General features: G+C 41.6%; 2 protein-coding genes across 2 annotated transcripts in view; one reads left to right on the forward strand and one right to left on the reverse strand.

Annotated features, from left to right (window-relative positions):
- USP13 (ubiquitin specific peptidase 13) overlaps nucleotides 1–17,078 on the forward strand; it is a 117,290-nt gene that overhangs the window by 91,360 nt on the left and 8,852 nt on the right. Inside the window, exons 18-19 of the mRNA XM_065876127.1 lie at nucleotides 1,446–1,600; nucleotides 3,142–3,295. Of these exons, the coding sequence (XP_065732199.1) occupies nucleotides 1,446–1,600; nucleotides 3,142–3,295 (309 nt within the window). The remainder of the gene's footprint in view (nucleotides 1–1,445; nucleotides 1,601–3,141; nucleotides 3,296–17,078) is intronic.
- PEX5L (peroxisomal biogenesis factor 5 like) overlaps nucleotides 1,891–17,078 on the reverse strand; it is a 227,073-nt gene continuing 211,885 nt past the window's right edge. The window contains exon 14 of the mRNA XM_065876132.1: nucleotides 1,891–2,095. Within this exon, the coding sequence (XP_065732204.1) occupies nucleotides 2,044–2,095 (52 nt within the window). The 3' untranslated portion in view covers nucleotides 1,891–2,043. The remainder of the gene's footprint in view (nucleotides 2,096–17,078) is intronic.

The raw sequence follows: 17,078 nt of genomic DNA on the forward strand, positions 1-17,078 counted from the left end.
CTTTTATCCACTTTATTAAGCTATAATTCACATACCATATAATTTCCTCATTTAAAGTGTACATTTCAGTGTTTTTTTTAGTAGATTCGCAGAATTGTGCCACCATCACCAGTTAATTTCCAAAAAGAAATTCTGTACACGATAGCAGTCCCTTTCGCATTTCCCCTGCTCTCTCCAGCCCCCGACAATCACTAGCCTACTTTCCGGCTCTGTGGATTTGCCTGTTTTGGATGTTTCATATAAATGTAATCATACAATATGAGATCTTTTGTTTTTGGCTTCTATCACTTAGCATAATGCTTTCAAGGTTCATCTATGTTGTAGCGTGTATTGGTACTTCATTCCTTTTTACGGCTGAATAATAGTCTGTTGTATGGATGTACTATATTTTTCCTTTCATCAGTTGGTAGACATTTGGGTTGTTTCCACTTTTTGGCTATTATAAGTAATGCTGCTATAAACATTTTGTGTACAAATTTTTATGTGGACATGTTTTCATTTCTTTTGAGTGGAATTGCTGTGTCATATAGTAACTCCACATTTGACTTTCTTAGAAACCACCAAATTGTTTTCAACCGTGGCTGTACAACATTCCCATCAGCAATGTATGAGGGTTCCAGTTTCTCCACATCCTCACCAACCCTCGTTATTGTTTTTATTATACCCAATCCATTGGATGAGAAGTGGTATCTCATTGTCATTTTGATTTGCATTTCCCTAATGGCTAATGATGAACGTCTTTTCATATGCTTATTGGCCATTTATGTATCTTTGAAGAAATGTCTCTTCAAATCCTTTGCCTATTTTTAATGAGGTTATTTGTATTGTTGAATTCTAAGAGCTCCGGCTACAGGTACCTTATCAGATACATGATTTTCTCCCATTGTGTGGGTTGTCTTTTCACTTTCTTGATGGTGTCCTTTGAAGCACAAAAGTTTTTAATTTTGATGAAGTCCAATTTGTTTGTTTTCTTCTTTTGTCACTTGTGCTTTTGGTGTACCTGAGAAATCATTGCCTAACCCAAGGTCACAGAGATTTTCTCATATGCTTTCTTCTAAGAGTTCTGTAATTTTAGCTCTGACATTTAGGTCAATGATCCATTTGGAGTTAATTTTTACATATGGTATAAGGTAGGGGTCCAAATTTATTTTTTTGCATGTGGATATGTAGTTGTCCCAGTACTATTTGTTGAAAAGACTGTCCTTTCCCCTTTGAATGGTCTCGGTAGCCTTGTTGAAAATCAGTTGACCATAGGTATGTGGTTTTATATCTGAACTCTCAATTCTATTTGATTGGTCTGTTGATCTATATGTTTACCCTTATGCCAGTACCAGACTGTCTTGATTGTTTTAACTTTAGGTATTTTTTCTTCTTAGCTCTAAAATGTTGTTTATTTCAAGACCCCCCAAAAAAGAAAAGGGCCTGAGTGTGATTATTTTCCCCAGATTTTGCTGAGCCGCTGACCATGCCGGGTTATGGAGGAGCAGCTTCTGCTGGAGCCTCTGCTGGACTGGATAACCAACCTCCGGAGGAAACTGTAGCTCTCATTACCTCCATGGGATTCCATCGAAATCAGGCTCTTCAGGCACTACGAGCAACGGTAAGCCTGGGAGACTGTATGTGAACACCTTCTTCTTGTTGGAGGTAGTTTGTGTTTTGTCAGTAGCAACTGAAACTTTCCAATGTCCTTTGATCGTTTTGAATCATGTCTGTCTCATGCTATACACCCCACCATGCCCCACAAAGATTTATTTGTGTGTAGTATATATAAAGCTAAAATAAATGATTGAGGGAATCATACAGAGATTTTAAGAATAAGGAGATATTTTAAGAAGGAGGGAGATAATACCCTGGGGGCAAGTTGACCCAACTGAAAGAAACTCTGTATCATCTTAATGTTTATTAGCATGAGGTCAGAGACTTGACTTGGAGCTTGCTTGTGGCCTTAGAGCAAAGAGGGATGCTTGAGATTCTGTGTTCAATAAGGCAGTTCTTTTGGAGAAATTGTGCTTTTCTGATACCAAGACCTTGGAGCAGTGTCTCTCAAAAGTCCTCATAGAGAAGTCTCCTTGGAATTCTCTGCTTTTGTTTCTCTCTACAGAGAGAGAAAGTTTTTCAGGTATTTGTGAAGTCCTGATATTATCAGGAAAGAAGGGACCAGGAAACGGGAGGGTAGACGGAACCTTTCCTTTTGCAGTGCAGATATCTGTTTAGTATTGAGGGAGGAAAGTACTTTTTTTTTTGACACCATAATCCATTTTTGAGTGGATATCTGCTCCTAATTCCTTCTTGCTTATCCTGACTGGTTGCCTGCTGAGGTCCCTTGCTGAGGTCACAGCGGCTCTCTCCTGGTTCCGGGCAGTGTGGCTGGAAAAATTTGTTTCCCTTTAAAATGCTTGAAATGTCTCAACCAGAGTTTGTTGTATGCGGGGTACTTGCTTATGCCCCAGTTATTTTACTTGCTTGACTGTTTAATTGGAGATTCTAACTACATCTAAACAAATTCTTTAACTCACCAAGTGATACCACAAAGGGAGAAGACAGAAATGTTTTTATGATCCATTGATTTGAATTACATGGAGTTCAGTTTAAAACAATGTAACTTAACCAACCAGTGTTGTCTTCATTAATCAAGGCATCAGTCTTGTCTCTACTGCAATTCAACCACCTTGCCAACATTTAGGAGAGGAGCTCTGACACAGTACTCATGTTGGCTTCCCTCTACCCTGCATGGTTATCTGCACAAAATACAGTTGGTAGAAAAGATGGCGTGTGCGATTAGTGTGGCTTTGGAAAAGGCTACGCTGAAACAGATGCCTTTCTCTTTGGCATTTCGCCTCCCATCATTATCAGCATCAGCCCACAGAAATGCCGAGCTAAGACTGATATGGGCTTTGCAGTGCCGACCTGCTGCTGTGAGCTGTTTTCCAGCGAATCCAGTTACAGACTTCGGCTGGGAGACTTGCAGAATGTCCACGGAAAGTGTGTTTCATATGCAGGGTCAGAGCTTCTTACTCAGAGGCACTTAGGACTAATGAATTCAAGCCTCCTGTCCTATCTGCTTGACATTCTGGTTCAAATGGTCAGGATATAATGAGGCCCTGGGACTGCATACATTGTAAGAATGTTTTGTTTTATTAGAATAGTAACCTGGAAAGAGCACTGGATTGGATCTTTAGCCACCCTGAGTTTGAGGAGGACAGTGACTTTGTGATCGAGATGGAGAATAACGCCAACGCGAACATTATTTCTGAAGCCAAGCCTGAAGGACCTAGAGTCAAGGATGGATCTGGAAGTAAGTTCTTGACTTAGGGATTGTCTGAGCAGTCGTGATTGTACATTCGGTTCGTGCCCTTCCCTCCCACTCCCGAATATTAAAACCTTTGCCATCATTTAAAAGTTAGCACAGATCCCAGCTTCTCATAAGTGGTGCACTTGGCCACTTTGCATAGGCCAGGGTGACCTGAGGAAGTCTGGGCGGACTCAGTCATGTCACCTGGTAGTGTGTGTACCTCAGTTTAGTGCCAGCTCTGACTCTGTCTATCAACTGAGGTGAAATTTCAACGTGGACCATGAACGTTTTTGTCCAAAAGAGAGCATTTATTTTCGTGGTGGTATTTTTGAAGAGTTGAAAAGCAGTCTTATAACCTTGACCCTGTTGTTGCTCATGATCATTTTCTGAAGGGCTGTCAGGATGGCAGGAAGAGGTGCCATAGGCCCATGGGGAGCCTTCCATCAGCAAACACTTACATATGTCGCTCTGTGCCGACTAGGGCTCTAAGCACTTTACCTAAGCACTCATTTAATCCTCACCACACCCATTTTACAGGTGAGAAAACAGAGGCACAGAAAGATTAGGTAACCTTGCCCAAGGTCACATAGCTCTTCAGAGGTGGAGCCAAGATTCAAAGTCAGAATCCATGTTCTTCAGCCCTGTGATACCCTTCTTCTCGGGCTGTGCTTGCCTACAGGGTCAGAGCCCGGCAGCCGGCAGCTCCTGTGGTCACGTCCCAGCCTGCTTGTCTCTCAGTGTTATCTCCTCTGCAGCCCCAGACCTACAGCTCACGTGCCTGCTATGGTACCACACCACCAGCCTGCTCATCTGTCCTCAACCGTCTTCTCCTTACTTCCAGGCCTTCGTTCAGGCTAATCTTTAGCTGCGAATTGCCCCTTCTTTCCCATCACGGCACACTAAAATCCTCATTGTTATTCAGAACTTGGCCACAGATTCCATTTCTCTGGACCACTTCCCCAGGTTCTTGTCATAATTGGTCCCTCTTTACCTCACATGCTGGTAGTAATTATACCAATATTAACAATCCTTCCACTTGTGTCACGTTTCATCTTCACAGTAACCCTATGAGGTAGGTACCGTTATTATCTCCATGCCACAGATGAAGAAACTGAGGCAGAGAAGGCAAAGTAACTTCACAGGGTCACTGTGCTGGTGAGACGTAGAACCAGAATTCCAACCCAAGCAGCCTACCTGCAGAGCCCGTGCCTGCAGCCACTGTAACGTAGTGTTTGTTCTGTTATTAGAGGTATCAGATTCATCTTGAGATAAAATTAGTTGGGTAAATACCTGTGTCTCCCAGCTGACTGGGAGCTCATGGAGGACAGAGGCTATTTTACTTTTATAAAGCTTGTGGTGTCCCGTGCCCAGAAAGTATCAAGTAAATAATAATTGGATTTCATTAAATTTACCATAACAGCATTGGCTCCTATGATCGTATGGCTGTAGCTCTACTCATTAATGGTCTTACCAGACCTAACACATATGTATTGATATAGCTCTAGAGACAGAGAGGGGGAGGGAAACTTTCTTCTTCTTTTATATAAAATAGGAATTTCTTCACTGAAGTTGTTTTAATCCAACTAGACTAAAAAAGGATGAGCTGTAGTTCTCCCGACTTCCACATTCATCTAAAGGGTCTTGTATTACTTTTTGGAAATCATTGGCTTGCTTGAAACATTAAAAGCTGTTATGGACAAGCATTATTCAATAATTCACGAGCAGGATTTATTATGTGTTACATGTCCATCAGTTCACTCCTTCCTTGATTTTCAGTAATGGACTCTTCTTTAGGGAAGGTGAGTTCTTGCAGAAAGAATAAACCACAAGATGGGGCCGCTGTAAAGCTGCCAAGGTATTTGGCTGCAGAGGGAAGGAGAGTCTGATCATTAGGGTTTCCTGTCTTCTGATGGAGCTTGGAGGGACCAACCGTTCTCTCAGAGATGGTCATTAATTATACAGAACAGCCACATCCTCTCCTCAGGCTTACTGAACTCAGAGTGACCTGCACATGTTCCTCGTTTTTGAGTTGCATCCTTGAATAGGATGTCATGATGATGTTTTTGAGCACCCTTGAATTTAAAGGCACTCTGGGCCAAACTCTATGGCTTTACTTCTCATTGCTCCCAAATTTCGGCACTTATGGGTGAGGGTGGGGAAGGAGACAGTGATGCACTATGAGAAATCACATATGGGATATGCAGAATCTAAGGGCAGTGGGAGGTGAAAATTTTAATTATGAAAAAAGCATAAACCACCCTAACTCACCAAATGCATTCTGCACTGGATTTTATAGAAGAACAGACGTTTTTAAAGTAACTTTTCCATCAGTGTGTCTGGCCCATGGGAGGTGATCAGCAAGTGAATGATTGAATGAAGAATTAAATGAATGCCAGGTGGTAGTGGTCACAGGGATAGTTTCTTTTAATTACCTCCACTAAGTACCATTTGGAGGAATTAGCAGTGTACTGTTGCATTCTATTCTATTCCCTTTTCACAGGAAAGGGAAAAGATGATTTCTTGTCCTTTGCTGCATTAGCACCTGAACTCATATGTCACTTTTTTTCCTCTTACAAAAATTAACATTTATGTTGTTTCTTTTTCTTATAATTAAAAGGATGTATAATAATTTTAGCAACTGGAGAAAATACAGATATAGGAAAAGAGGAAAACAAAAGTTACAATCCTGCTACCCGGTCATAACCCAGTCACTGTTAAACGTTTTGTGTATATTCTTTAGACCTTTCTTTGCAAATATATAAAAATGAATATAAAAATGTATATAAGAATATAACATTCTATTCTATACATGCTATTTAAAAAAATTTGAAGTATAGTTGATTTACAATATTATATTAGTTTCAGGTGTACAACATAGTGATTCAATATTTTTATAGCTGACACTCCACTTATAGTTATTACAAAATAATGACTATATTTCCCTATTCTGTACAAGATATCCTTGTGGCGAATCTACTTTACACTATACGTGCTATTTTATAGTCTGCTCTTTCCGTAACTGTGGGTGTACTTTATGTAAATCTAGGCCATTGAACATATATTAATATTCCATTGTACCATAATATATGTACCTAATCTTAGGCTAGTTGTTGTTTAAATAAAAGATGATTTCAGAAAGAGTTTTAAATAATGGGGTTATTTGCACATCTGGAAGGTGATGGCAGTGATTTTTTTTTTTTTGCGGTACGCGGGCCTCTCACTGTTGTGGCCTCTCCCGTTGTGGAGCACAGGCTCCGGCCATGGCTCACGGGCCCAGCCGCTCTGCGGCATGTGGGATCTTCCCGGACCGGGGCACGAACCTGTGTCCCCTGCATCGGCAGGCGGACTCTCAACCACTGCGCCACCAGGGAAGCCCGATGGCAGTGATTTTTAAATAACATATTTCTTAAAGGATGAATGCAGTTCACAGAAGTACAACAAATGCCTCTTTCAATCTCTATCCAGGCAACAAACATTTGTTCAGCTTTTCAGTTTCTTTCATTTCTTCCCTCCTCCACCCTCTCCCTTCCTTTTTTCTCTATTAAAAATAATCCTGTAATGAACATTCTTGAGCTCTCCCTTATTATTTCTTTAGGGTAAGTTTCTGGAAGTGAAGTTTTGGGGTCAAAACTGCGTATTTTTGAGATGTGAACACAGATGATCCCATCACCAACCTCCCCACCCCCTGCCCCGCCCAAAACACAGCCCTGCGCTCCTGGTTCCCTGTCCTTCCCAACAGTGCTGTTGGCCGAGCACGCTTCATGTGTTTTATATCTTTATTGCCTAGTTGTTTTTCTTGTGTTAACCGCTTCCTCATTTCCTTTGCCCATTTTCCCATTTTTATTGAGGTTTTTAGATTTTTTTTTTTTATTGATTTGTATGAGAGTTTCAAATACTGTAAATTAGTTTGGGAATACCTCGTAGCTTTACAATATTGAGTTTTTCTGGCCAGAAACATGTTACCCTTTTCCTTTGCTTCGTATCCCCCTTCTCCCACCCCTGCGGAGCTATACGGTTTTCTCTATAAACATCTGCCTTTTTGGTTTAGTTCTCAGAATTACATTTTCTGTGTTACTGATGAATAACATTTTTCCCCATTATATTTTCTCAATTGTTCCTGCTGAATTTTGGAAAGTTCCTGGTCTTGTAATTGGCCATTCTCCAGGGTTTTGATTAGAATTACATTAAATTACATTAAATTCATAGGTTACACTCCGGGAGATGTGTATTCTGTGTAGGTGAGTTGTTTGCATTCCCCAAACATTGTTTTTTACCTTTATTTTGGTTGGTGAATTGGCTTGGACATTTGACTTGGGGGTAATGAGGACAATTTAAAGGTTTAGGTGATTTCTATTTAGGAGCAAAATGGAGGGCCAAAACAGACAAACCAAGTAAAACCAACAACAGGGTTTTCAGGGTTCTTTTGTAAGTAACAGGACTGCTGAGCCAAACTTGTCTAAGCAAAAAAGGGTGTCTTGTAATATAAAAGCTGGAAAGTCCCAGGAAGACTTGACTCTGGGCGTGCCCTTGACTCCAGGACTCAAGCCCTTTTATATGAGTATATCTCTTGCCTCTGGGGTTGGTTCCAGTCTCAGACAGGCTCTCCCTCATGGCCACAAGATGGCTGCCAGTGCCTCCTACTACTGTATCTTTCCAGCAGAAAGAGTCGTGTCCCAGAGTTCTCAGCAGATGTTCTGGGAATGTGAGAGTCTGTCCTGTACCGTCCCCTGTTGTCATGTCTCAGCCGAGAAGGGAAGGGTTGGTCTCTTCAAAGCACTGGTTTGAGTGTGGGCCTAGACCATCAGAATCAGTGTCACCTGAGAACTTGCTGGAGATGCAGAGTCTTGGACCTCACCCAGGCCTACTGAATTAGGCCCTCCAGGGGCGGGCTTAGCGAGGTGTGGTTTAACAGACCCTCCAGGTGGTTCTAATTCAACTTAAATTTGAGAACCACCATTTTAAACAGCAAGATTAGGTTACTCTTACTTTAAGATGGAGGATCGTGGCCGCTGGGAGATCACTCCAGCAGGTTAACGCTGAAAATAATGACAAGGTAGGTGTTTGAATTGGAAAAACAGTGACTGGGATTAAAGAAGCACTTGTATCAAATTCTTCCTTTAGGGAATATGTAATTAAAAATTACTGTTGCCATCTTTTTGAATGAGGAAGTAATGTCATTGCATGAAACTCTCATTTAAATGTCATCTACTTTGATTAAAAGGATTTGTGCTATTAACACTTGGTGAAATAGTAGCAGTCCTTTATTGAATGTCTACTAAGTGCCAGACATTTCCCCTACCGCTTTTCCCTGGCTCCTTACAGCAAGGTATTCAGATGAGAAAGTGGTAGCTGACAAGGTTACGGACTTGCTTAGGGTGGGACCACCTTGTAATTCAGGTCTGGCCGATTTTGAGGACTGCATTTTCTCCTTTGCCCCCTATTGAGTCATCCTATTTCAAATTTTCTAAATTGGAATGGAGGCAGGAGCCTGTTTTTCAGAAGGCTCTGTTTATTGTCATGTCCTGCCTGTTTTAAGAGCTGCACTTAACTTTCTGTTGAGTTTTTTTTTTTTCTTTTTTTTTTTTTGCGTTACGCGGGCCTCTCACTGTTTTGGCCTCTCCCGTTGCGGCGCACAGGCTCCGGAAGCGCAGGCCCAGCGGCCGTGGCTCACGGGCCCAGCCGCTCCGCGGCATGTGGGATCTTCCCAGACCGGGGCACGAACCCGCGTCCCCTGCATCGGCAGGCCGACTCCCAACCACTGTGCCACCAGGGAAGCCCTCTGCTGAGTTTTTAAATTTTTTAAGAAGTGGGAAATCAAGTCATCAGTCTAACCTATCTGGGCTTCTGCCATTTGCAAAATCATTTCTGTTTCTGTGTTGCACTTAATGAGTGTTTAATTTTTTTTTTTTTAAAGAACTCACTGATTGCCAACGTAATTAAAATGTGATTAGTCTGTGATTACTCAGAACCTGCTCTGGCCCCTTCAGTCACATCGCTGTCATGGTGCAGACGTCTCCTGCTGCAGCTGAGGATTTTCCAGCAAGGGGAGCAGAGAGACATTTCATTTACATAGTGGTGGGGCTCCCTGCGGAATGCAGCCAGAATAGGATCTGGAGAGCAGAGGCACAGCGCCCAGGGAAGCCAAGCCCCAGTGATCTGTTCGAAAGCAGTACACACTTACTTGATACATCTGGGCTCTCATTCTTTTTTTAAAAAATATTTTTATTTATTTATTTATGGCTGTGTTGGGTCTTCATTGCTGCCTGCGGGCTTTCTCTAGTGGTGAGCGGGCGCTACTCTTCCTTGTGGTGCATGGGCTTCTCATTGCGGGGGCTTCTCATCGCGGGGGCTTCTCTTGCTGCGGAGCATGGGCTCCAGGCATGTGGGCTTCAGTAGTTGTGGCTCGCGGGTTCTAGAGCGCAGGCTCAGTAGTCATGGCACACGGGCATAGTTGCTCCGTGGCATGTGGGATCTTCCTGGACCAGGGCTTGAACCCGTGTCCCCTGCGTTGGCAGGTGGATTCTTAACCACTGCGCCACCCTGGAAGTCCTAGGGCTCTCATTCTAATCCCCCATGTCAGCACCTGTGCTTTTCAGTGGTGCTTTTGGAAGCTAAGAGGAAGCCACTCTGGAGTAAACTAATTTACACTGAAGTATAGATGACTGATAACTATTAAGCTTAGGGAGAAGTGTTTGATATTTGTTGTTCTAGGCGGTACACAAATGAGAAGTCTAGGTGGATTGGTAATTTCGAGCTGGCTCTGGGGGGTGGGGGCAATTTGTAGAACCTTTAAGATTCTGTCCATGTTATCAGCTGCCTTAAGCTGTTACTGATTTACCCATATCCCCCTTGTTCTCTTTTTGGGAATTGAATAGTTTTCTAAAAGCTCCAAATCCACCCGGAATCCCCACCACACACACGGGTCTTTTCTCAGAGCAGGAATGAGGGAAATCAAGCTGTTGGGGGTGGAGACTGTTTGATATAGGGTGTTTGTGAGTCAAATGCTGGTCAATTGGGGATGACATTTTCCCTTCTGTTGTTAGGGGTGGGTTATGAAACACATTATTCACGTTAGGAAGATTCAGTTGGAAAAGTCGGTTTTGGTGTCTCACCAGAAGGCTGCAGAGCCCTGGGGTCTTGGTGGTGGTTTCGAGGAGTCTTTCGGTGTTTCTGTATTCTGAGCCCTCTGTAGGTTGACTAAATAACGTGTCATGGCCTTATGATAACCACTGCTTTTCAAGTGGATGTAGATGCTATAATGGTTTATAAAATATAAATTAATTAAACTGCACTCCTGAATCTAGAGTTTGCTTTTGGTCATGATGTGTGATTGAACTATAGTTTTCAAAAAGGTAAATGATGACTGTCACGTACGTAAAAACTGAACACAGATTTTCTTTAACTCATTAATTAGGGAACCAGTTAGTTGTTATTACTGGTTCAAAAGCATCTGAAAAGCTATTTAAAAACTATCTGAAAGATAGCTAAAGATAATTTGATGGCTGAGTTAGATATAAAACTAGTGTCTATCAGGATCATAACTCCTTGAAGTTACAGGTGTTGACAGAAGAAAGATGCACAGCCTGAAGGTTTCAAGTGAAGTTTTCTGCGGGGACCTTACTGAGGACTGTAGCTCTGAAGAACTGCTCTGAAGAGGTAGAAAAGGAGCCAGGATATATAGGAGTTTTTTGCTGGAAGAAAAACATGTAGTCGAACATTAAAAGATGACCGCTAATCACAAAGAAAAGACATCTCAAGTTAATGATTTTAGTACTTTCCTATGTAGGGGAAGATGCAAGAGTCTGGGCTCGTTGAAATTATTCCTTAGATACGCATCTTAACCGTCTATCTAAGGCTAGTATCCAGAGCACAGAAAGCTTGCTGTTCTTCTCCATCCTGATTTCCCCTCAGGGTGCACCGTGGTGGCGTAGCTGCAGTGGCTGATGCAGGCTTGGTCTGTGTAGAGCTGGAATGGCAGACAGCGTTCCCTTCCACAGCACCCTCTCTTGGTCATAAATTCGACCAAGGTTTGGAGGGCATTTGGTGACCAATTTGTCCCACGGTATTAGGAAATCTCATGTGTAGGTCAGACGAGGATTTTGTTGATAGGCCATTCAACATGCTATTTTTGGATCAGGCCCTGTTGATAACCTAAAATTCTCTGGATCATCTGTCTTACTAGTTTATTACGATCCAGGAAATGTTTTCCTTTATCGGTTCTTTCCATATCTAAAGTTGTACTAGTACAGTTATTCTACATGGAGTGATATATGTGATCAGTTGCCTCAAGATGTTTAGCCACCATTAATTTTGTCAGAGGCCTGTTTACACGTCAGGTAATGCAAGAGACAACAATCTTTTTTTTTTTTAATAAAAATATTTTTTATTTTTGGCTGCATTGGGTTTTTGTTGCTGCACGCAGGCTTTTCTCTAGCTGCAGCGAGTGGGGGCTACTCTTCGTTGTGGTTCGTGGGCTTCTCATTGGGTGGCTTCTCTTGTTGCAGAGCATGGGCTCTAGGCGCACGGGCTTCAGTAGTTGTGGCTCACGGGCTCAGTAGTTGTTGGCTCGCGGGCTCTAGAGCGCAGGCTCAGTAGTTGTGGCGCACAGGCTTAGTTGCACCACGGCATGTGGGATCTTCCCGGACCAGGGCTCGAGCCCTTGTCCCCTGCACTGGCAGGCGGATTCTCAACCACTGTGCCACCAGGGAAGTCCCAAGACAACAATTTTGTAAAATAGAATGTCCGTAATATAGCTAGTAACATTAATAAGGTCATAGTACAGCAGAGAGATAAAAAACAAACAGTTTGAAACAACAAAGAGAGAACAAATTAAAACAATGATTAGTATAACTAGTTGTAATCTGGATGGCAGTAAGCCATCAAGTCCAGAGGGGAGCCAGTTGGAGAAGCCAAATCCTGGGGGGGATCAGGTAGAGAGAAAAAGATAATGTTTCATCTTTGTTTACAAAGGTAAACTTTATCAACATGTTGTATATCATAGTTAGCATAAGAGGAGAGTTTTTCTGGAAAACAAAGATTAAAAGTCACTAATATTTCAGACAAAAAGGCATAAAATTATAAATTGTATTTATCATTCAGTTCCACGTGATTAATTCCTGTTGATCTAGATGAAGCCATCAGGTTTTCTATTAGTTTTGTAATTTCTTACCCAGTTTAGTAGTATGATCTAAAAGTCATCAGAAACTTATATTTGTCAAAAAGTCCTTTTTATGGATCATCTTGAAGATCTTCATTTTGTAAAAGCATCAGAGTATAACAGTTATAACAGGGAAGAGCCAAACCTGACTACATGTTGGATCTGTTTCTTTTACTTTAACCTTTGCTTTCCGATGCTTTTGTTCACTAAAAGGATACTGTCTGTACATAATGGCCTGCCTCGGGGAACCCTGCCCCTCTGCCTGAATGTTAAACCAAAGTGCCTTTGTTCAGGCAAACATCTGGACCCTCTCCACCTGTGGATGGCTACAAGAAAGAAGAAATGAACACATCCCCTCCCCGAGGCTGGCCATTCCAGGTGATATTTGCAAAACTTACGGCCTTTTTACTTTACTTCCTCATCTCCTCCCCCTCTCTGTGCATCCAAGCTGGCATCCAGACCCCAATAAGATGGTTATTTTGAGATTTTGGTCAAAATATTTAGTCAAAATATTTAAAATATTGAGACTTCAGCCATCTTCTCTGTCTGCCAGCTTTCCAAATAAAGTCATATTCCTTGCCTCAGCACCTTGTCTCCAATTTATTGGCCTGTTGTGCAGCGAGCAGAGCGAGCTTGGACTCGGTAACAAGCTTGGCTTGGCCAGCCGGGCCCGGTCAGGAACACTGGGACAAGGCCCTGGCTGCTGCCAGGACCATTTGTCCTGAGGGTCTTCCCTTCAAAATTCCCTGAAGCGGCACCACCTACCCCAGCGCTTGGCAGTTGAAACAAGGAACCGACCAACTTCTGCGAGTCCACGGACTCGATTTTGTAGAGATTGGTAAGTCTACCCAATTTGGTAACTGGTTCGTTGGTTGTGGTCTTGATCTTGTTTTGGTTTTGTGTATCCTTTTGTGTCGCGAGTTGGGGAACTTGAGTCTGTAGGGTAAGTCGCTCCGGTGTGCACACCCGGAAGATATTCCCCTCTCAGTTTGGGCTTTTCCTTTACGGGATAAGCCAGTTTGTTTGATTGAGGTACCCTGTTGGAGGGGGGACTTGTCGTCAGACTCTACCTGATTTGGGACCGGTTCGGTAGGGAACTAGTTCGTTGATTTTGTAGGGTAAGTCTACCTGATTTGGGAACTAATTTGTTGGTTTTGTAGGGTAAGTCTATCTGATTTGCGAACCGTTGGTTTTGGTCTTGGTTTTGCGTGCATCGATGCTAGAAATTGTTCGGGCCTTTTGTGTTGGAATTTGTTTGCGTCTTTTGTGTTTTGGTGTTAAATCAAACTTATAAAAAATAGGAAATACTCCATCCATCCCGAAGGAGAGCCCTTTGGAGCGTATATTAGATAAATGGGCTAAACATAGCCGGGAGCCTCTGACTAAGAAAGACCCCGGCCTCTGACTAAGAAAGACATGATGTACCATTGTAATAGGATGTGGACCCAATATGTAAGATCAGAAGAGCAATGGCCCCTGAATGGCTCACTCAATTATTACAGGATCTCGCAGTTAAAAGTGTTTTGCAAAAGAGCAGGCTGTACCGGCAGTTGTTCCAACTGCCCACCCCGCGTGCCGCCATGATATTCACTGCCTCCTGTTTGCCCTACCCGTGGGTATCAAATAGAAGTTTCTTTGTTAACCCTTGGAGCACAGGAGCCTGATTTAATATCACCAGCTAAGACTCCACAGGGCACCCAATTCGGACTGGGAGCCGCTTCCGCAGCAGGGCAGTTTCCCTTGCGCTGACATCCTGTAAGAGGCCAGGGGGACTCCCTTGGACTTGAGGCGTCAGGTTCTAATTTCCCCACAGGAGCCGCAGGTAACTTTGACAGTGGGGAACAGGTGGATTGACTACCTTCCCTATTTATCTTAAGAGGCTTGTAAATATTAAAGGGGAAACAAAGTCATCCTAGGAAAAACTTGCCTGTATCTTTGAGATGCAAATGTCCTATCTGCTCTTCTCAGGAACCCTCATCTCTGCCATCTTTTTAAAATGCAAACTTTGAAAAGAGGGTAAAGTAATTTAAAAATTGACTTGTCAAGGCTAAATAAAAAACCTAAGTGTATTTTCTATAAAAATTCATCCATCTAGACAAGTGAGCTTGATTTGTTCCATCTGCCAGAAACCTAATTTTAATCCAACCTCTTTTTGTAAACTAATGGGTTTTACATTGCTGTACCTGACTCAGGGCTGAAATTTTGAAATGAGAACTGTGATGTCTCTGTGTGCTTGTGTCCTCGTATGTGTCTTTGTCTTCGGATAACATTGCTGAGGTTGACTTGTGGATGAGCTCTATTTAATTGGCTTAAAGAAAAGTAAGCGCTTACAAACCAAACAATTCTAAATACAAGAAAAATTAAGCTAAATGAGTTTCAGGTTCACGTGAACTGAGACATATTCAGTATTAATGTTTGTTGATCTAATTAATACAGACATGTCATTAGAGTCATCAGGTATAATACTTTTATTGTGCCTAGGTTTAATATAAGCTAAATAAAATCTTGTTAATATCTGTTGCGAATTTGTCTTCAAGGAAAGTAACTTGATGTGAAGAAACTTTTAAGAAAATGCAAATGAGATAAGAGCTTTAGGTGAACTTTAAAAAAATAATTATCTCTTAGGAATGTCTATCTAAAATTAATCTCTCCAGATATTAGACAACTTGAAAGTCAGAATTGTGCTAAACTGAGTTAAGTGATGGAAGGTTTATGGAAAGTGGACCCCAAGAAAAGAGTTTTGTTCATGGTCAGGATTGACTAAGTTTAAAATAATTTTGAGTAAATAAATTTTAAAAGTAAGCTGTTGCAAAACTTGAATGTGGCTTTTCTCTTTGTTAAGAAGACAAGGTTTCTTAGGATTTTGAACTGCCTTTGCTAACAGATTTTAAGTTTCTCTACCTTTTAAGTGATCTGTTCTATATTTGCCTTTGAAATCTTTTATTGTTACTTAGGTTAAGTGAATAACTATTGTTTCACAGTGACCTGTGATCCTATCTGTTTTAAACCCTTTTGACATTTTTTTGACAAAACTTTTCAAATCAACTTATGAAGCTCCTTTGACCTCTAGCTAACTTTGGGATGCTTCAAAGGGCCCCTGAAACTTCCTAAAGAGAGATATTAACTAATTAGGTTCACTTGGTATGTTGAATTAAGGTGGGAAGTGTTGTCAAATAAGTAATAAATCTTCTTGGGTTATATTGTATGGCAAATGATACAGGTATTCTAGAGATTATATGGAGTTCCTAAAATTTGGTATGTCCTGGTAAAATGTTATCAGTCATAATTCTAGTTATTATCTGAAAGTGTTCCATGTCACAGCAGTAACCAAGTTACTTTGTCAATTGCAGCGTAATCAGATTTAAACGTGCCTTCTTAAGTCTTTCCTCATTATAGACAGTTATGGTTTCACTCTGACGCCTTTGCAAAAATGCTTCCTCTTCAAGAAGATTTATAGAAAGGAGCTTTGGATAAATACAAGTTTCTGACTTTCAGACCATAGTGGTGAACTGGGTAGGAAATTGAGGAGTTCTAATGGGAAACCTGATGGCTTCATAAAGCTGTTAACAAGAAGGATTTAGTTACCTAAGACTGAGTAAACTGGTGAATATAGTTATAATTTTTATGATTTCTGTCTGAAAAATGGTTTAAATCTGTGTTTTCTAGTTGTAAGGAAAACCTTCCCCTTAAACTAATTATGACTTGCAGTAATTTGGTAAATTATACCTTTGTAAGCCAATTGTTTGTGCTTTGTGTCTCCCTGCTGCACTCTGTCTTTGTCAGTTACTAGCTGCATTACTTATATCCCATCTATTTTATAAGATTGTTGTCTCTTAAAGTACCCAGTGCGTAACCAGGCCTCCAACAAAACTTATATGCCTAAACGTCTTGAGGAAATAGGTCACATTTATAACATAAAATAATTGTAATAGTGTGATTCTAGGTACGGGAAGAAGCAACAAGGGAAAATGTCTCCTGGATCATAATTAGATAGAGGATCCAGAGAATCTTTAATTATCAATAGGGCCTAATCCGAAAACTAGCACCTGGAGTGGCATATCAAGAATTTTCGCCTGATCTGGGATGAGCCTCCCAGCGCCGTGGGACAAATTTGATCATGAAATGTCTCCCAGTATTGGTCAAAATCCTGACCAAGAGGAGAGGATCTGAGAAATGAAATGTTTCCTGCCACATCAGTCATTAGTGATTGCAGCCCTCCAATGTGAGTCGTGGGCCCTGAGGAAACTCAGGGTATGAAAATACAGGATACAGGCCCCAGATAGCTGAGGTGCATATCAAGGGAGTGATTTCAGTGCATTTTCCCATACATAGAAAAGGGCTAAATTCCTTATCTTGAGATGGTGCCTCCTGGGATTGAAGCCCTCAAAATTCCCGCTGAATAGATCATAACTCTCAACTTTTAGGTTGTGAATACTTTTTTAAGACTACAGGAGTAAAGGAGACACTTTCCAGAGAGGAACAAAAGAAACAACGTTTGGAACACTGGCACTGATGGTGAACACTCCCAGGAAGATCCATCTGACTTTGTCACCCGTTTTTCTACAAGATTGTGGAATGGACATTGACAGTGGGGAATTGTAACAGGGAGAGCCAAACCTGACTACATGT

Source organism: Phocoena phocoena, chromosome 4 (genome assembly GCF_963924675.1).
Source record: "Phocoena phocoena chromosome 4, mPhoPho1.1, whole genome shotgun sequence".
NCBI lineage: Eukaryota > Metazoa > Chordata > Mammalia > Artiodactyla > Phocoenidae > Phocoena > Phocoena phocoena.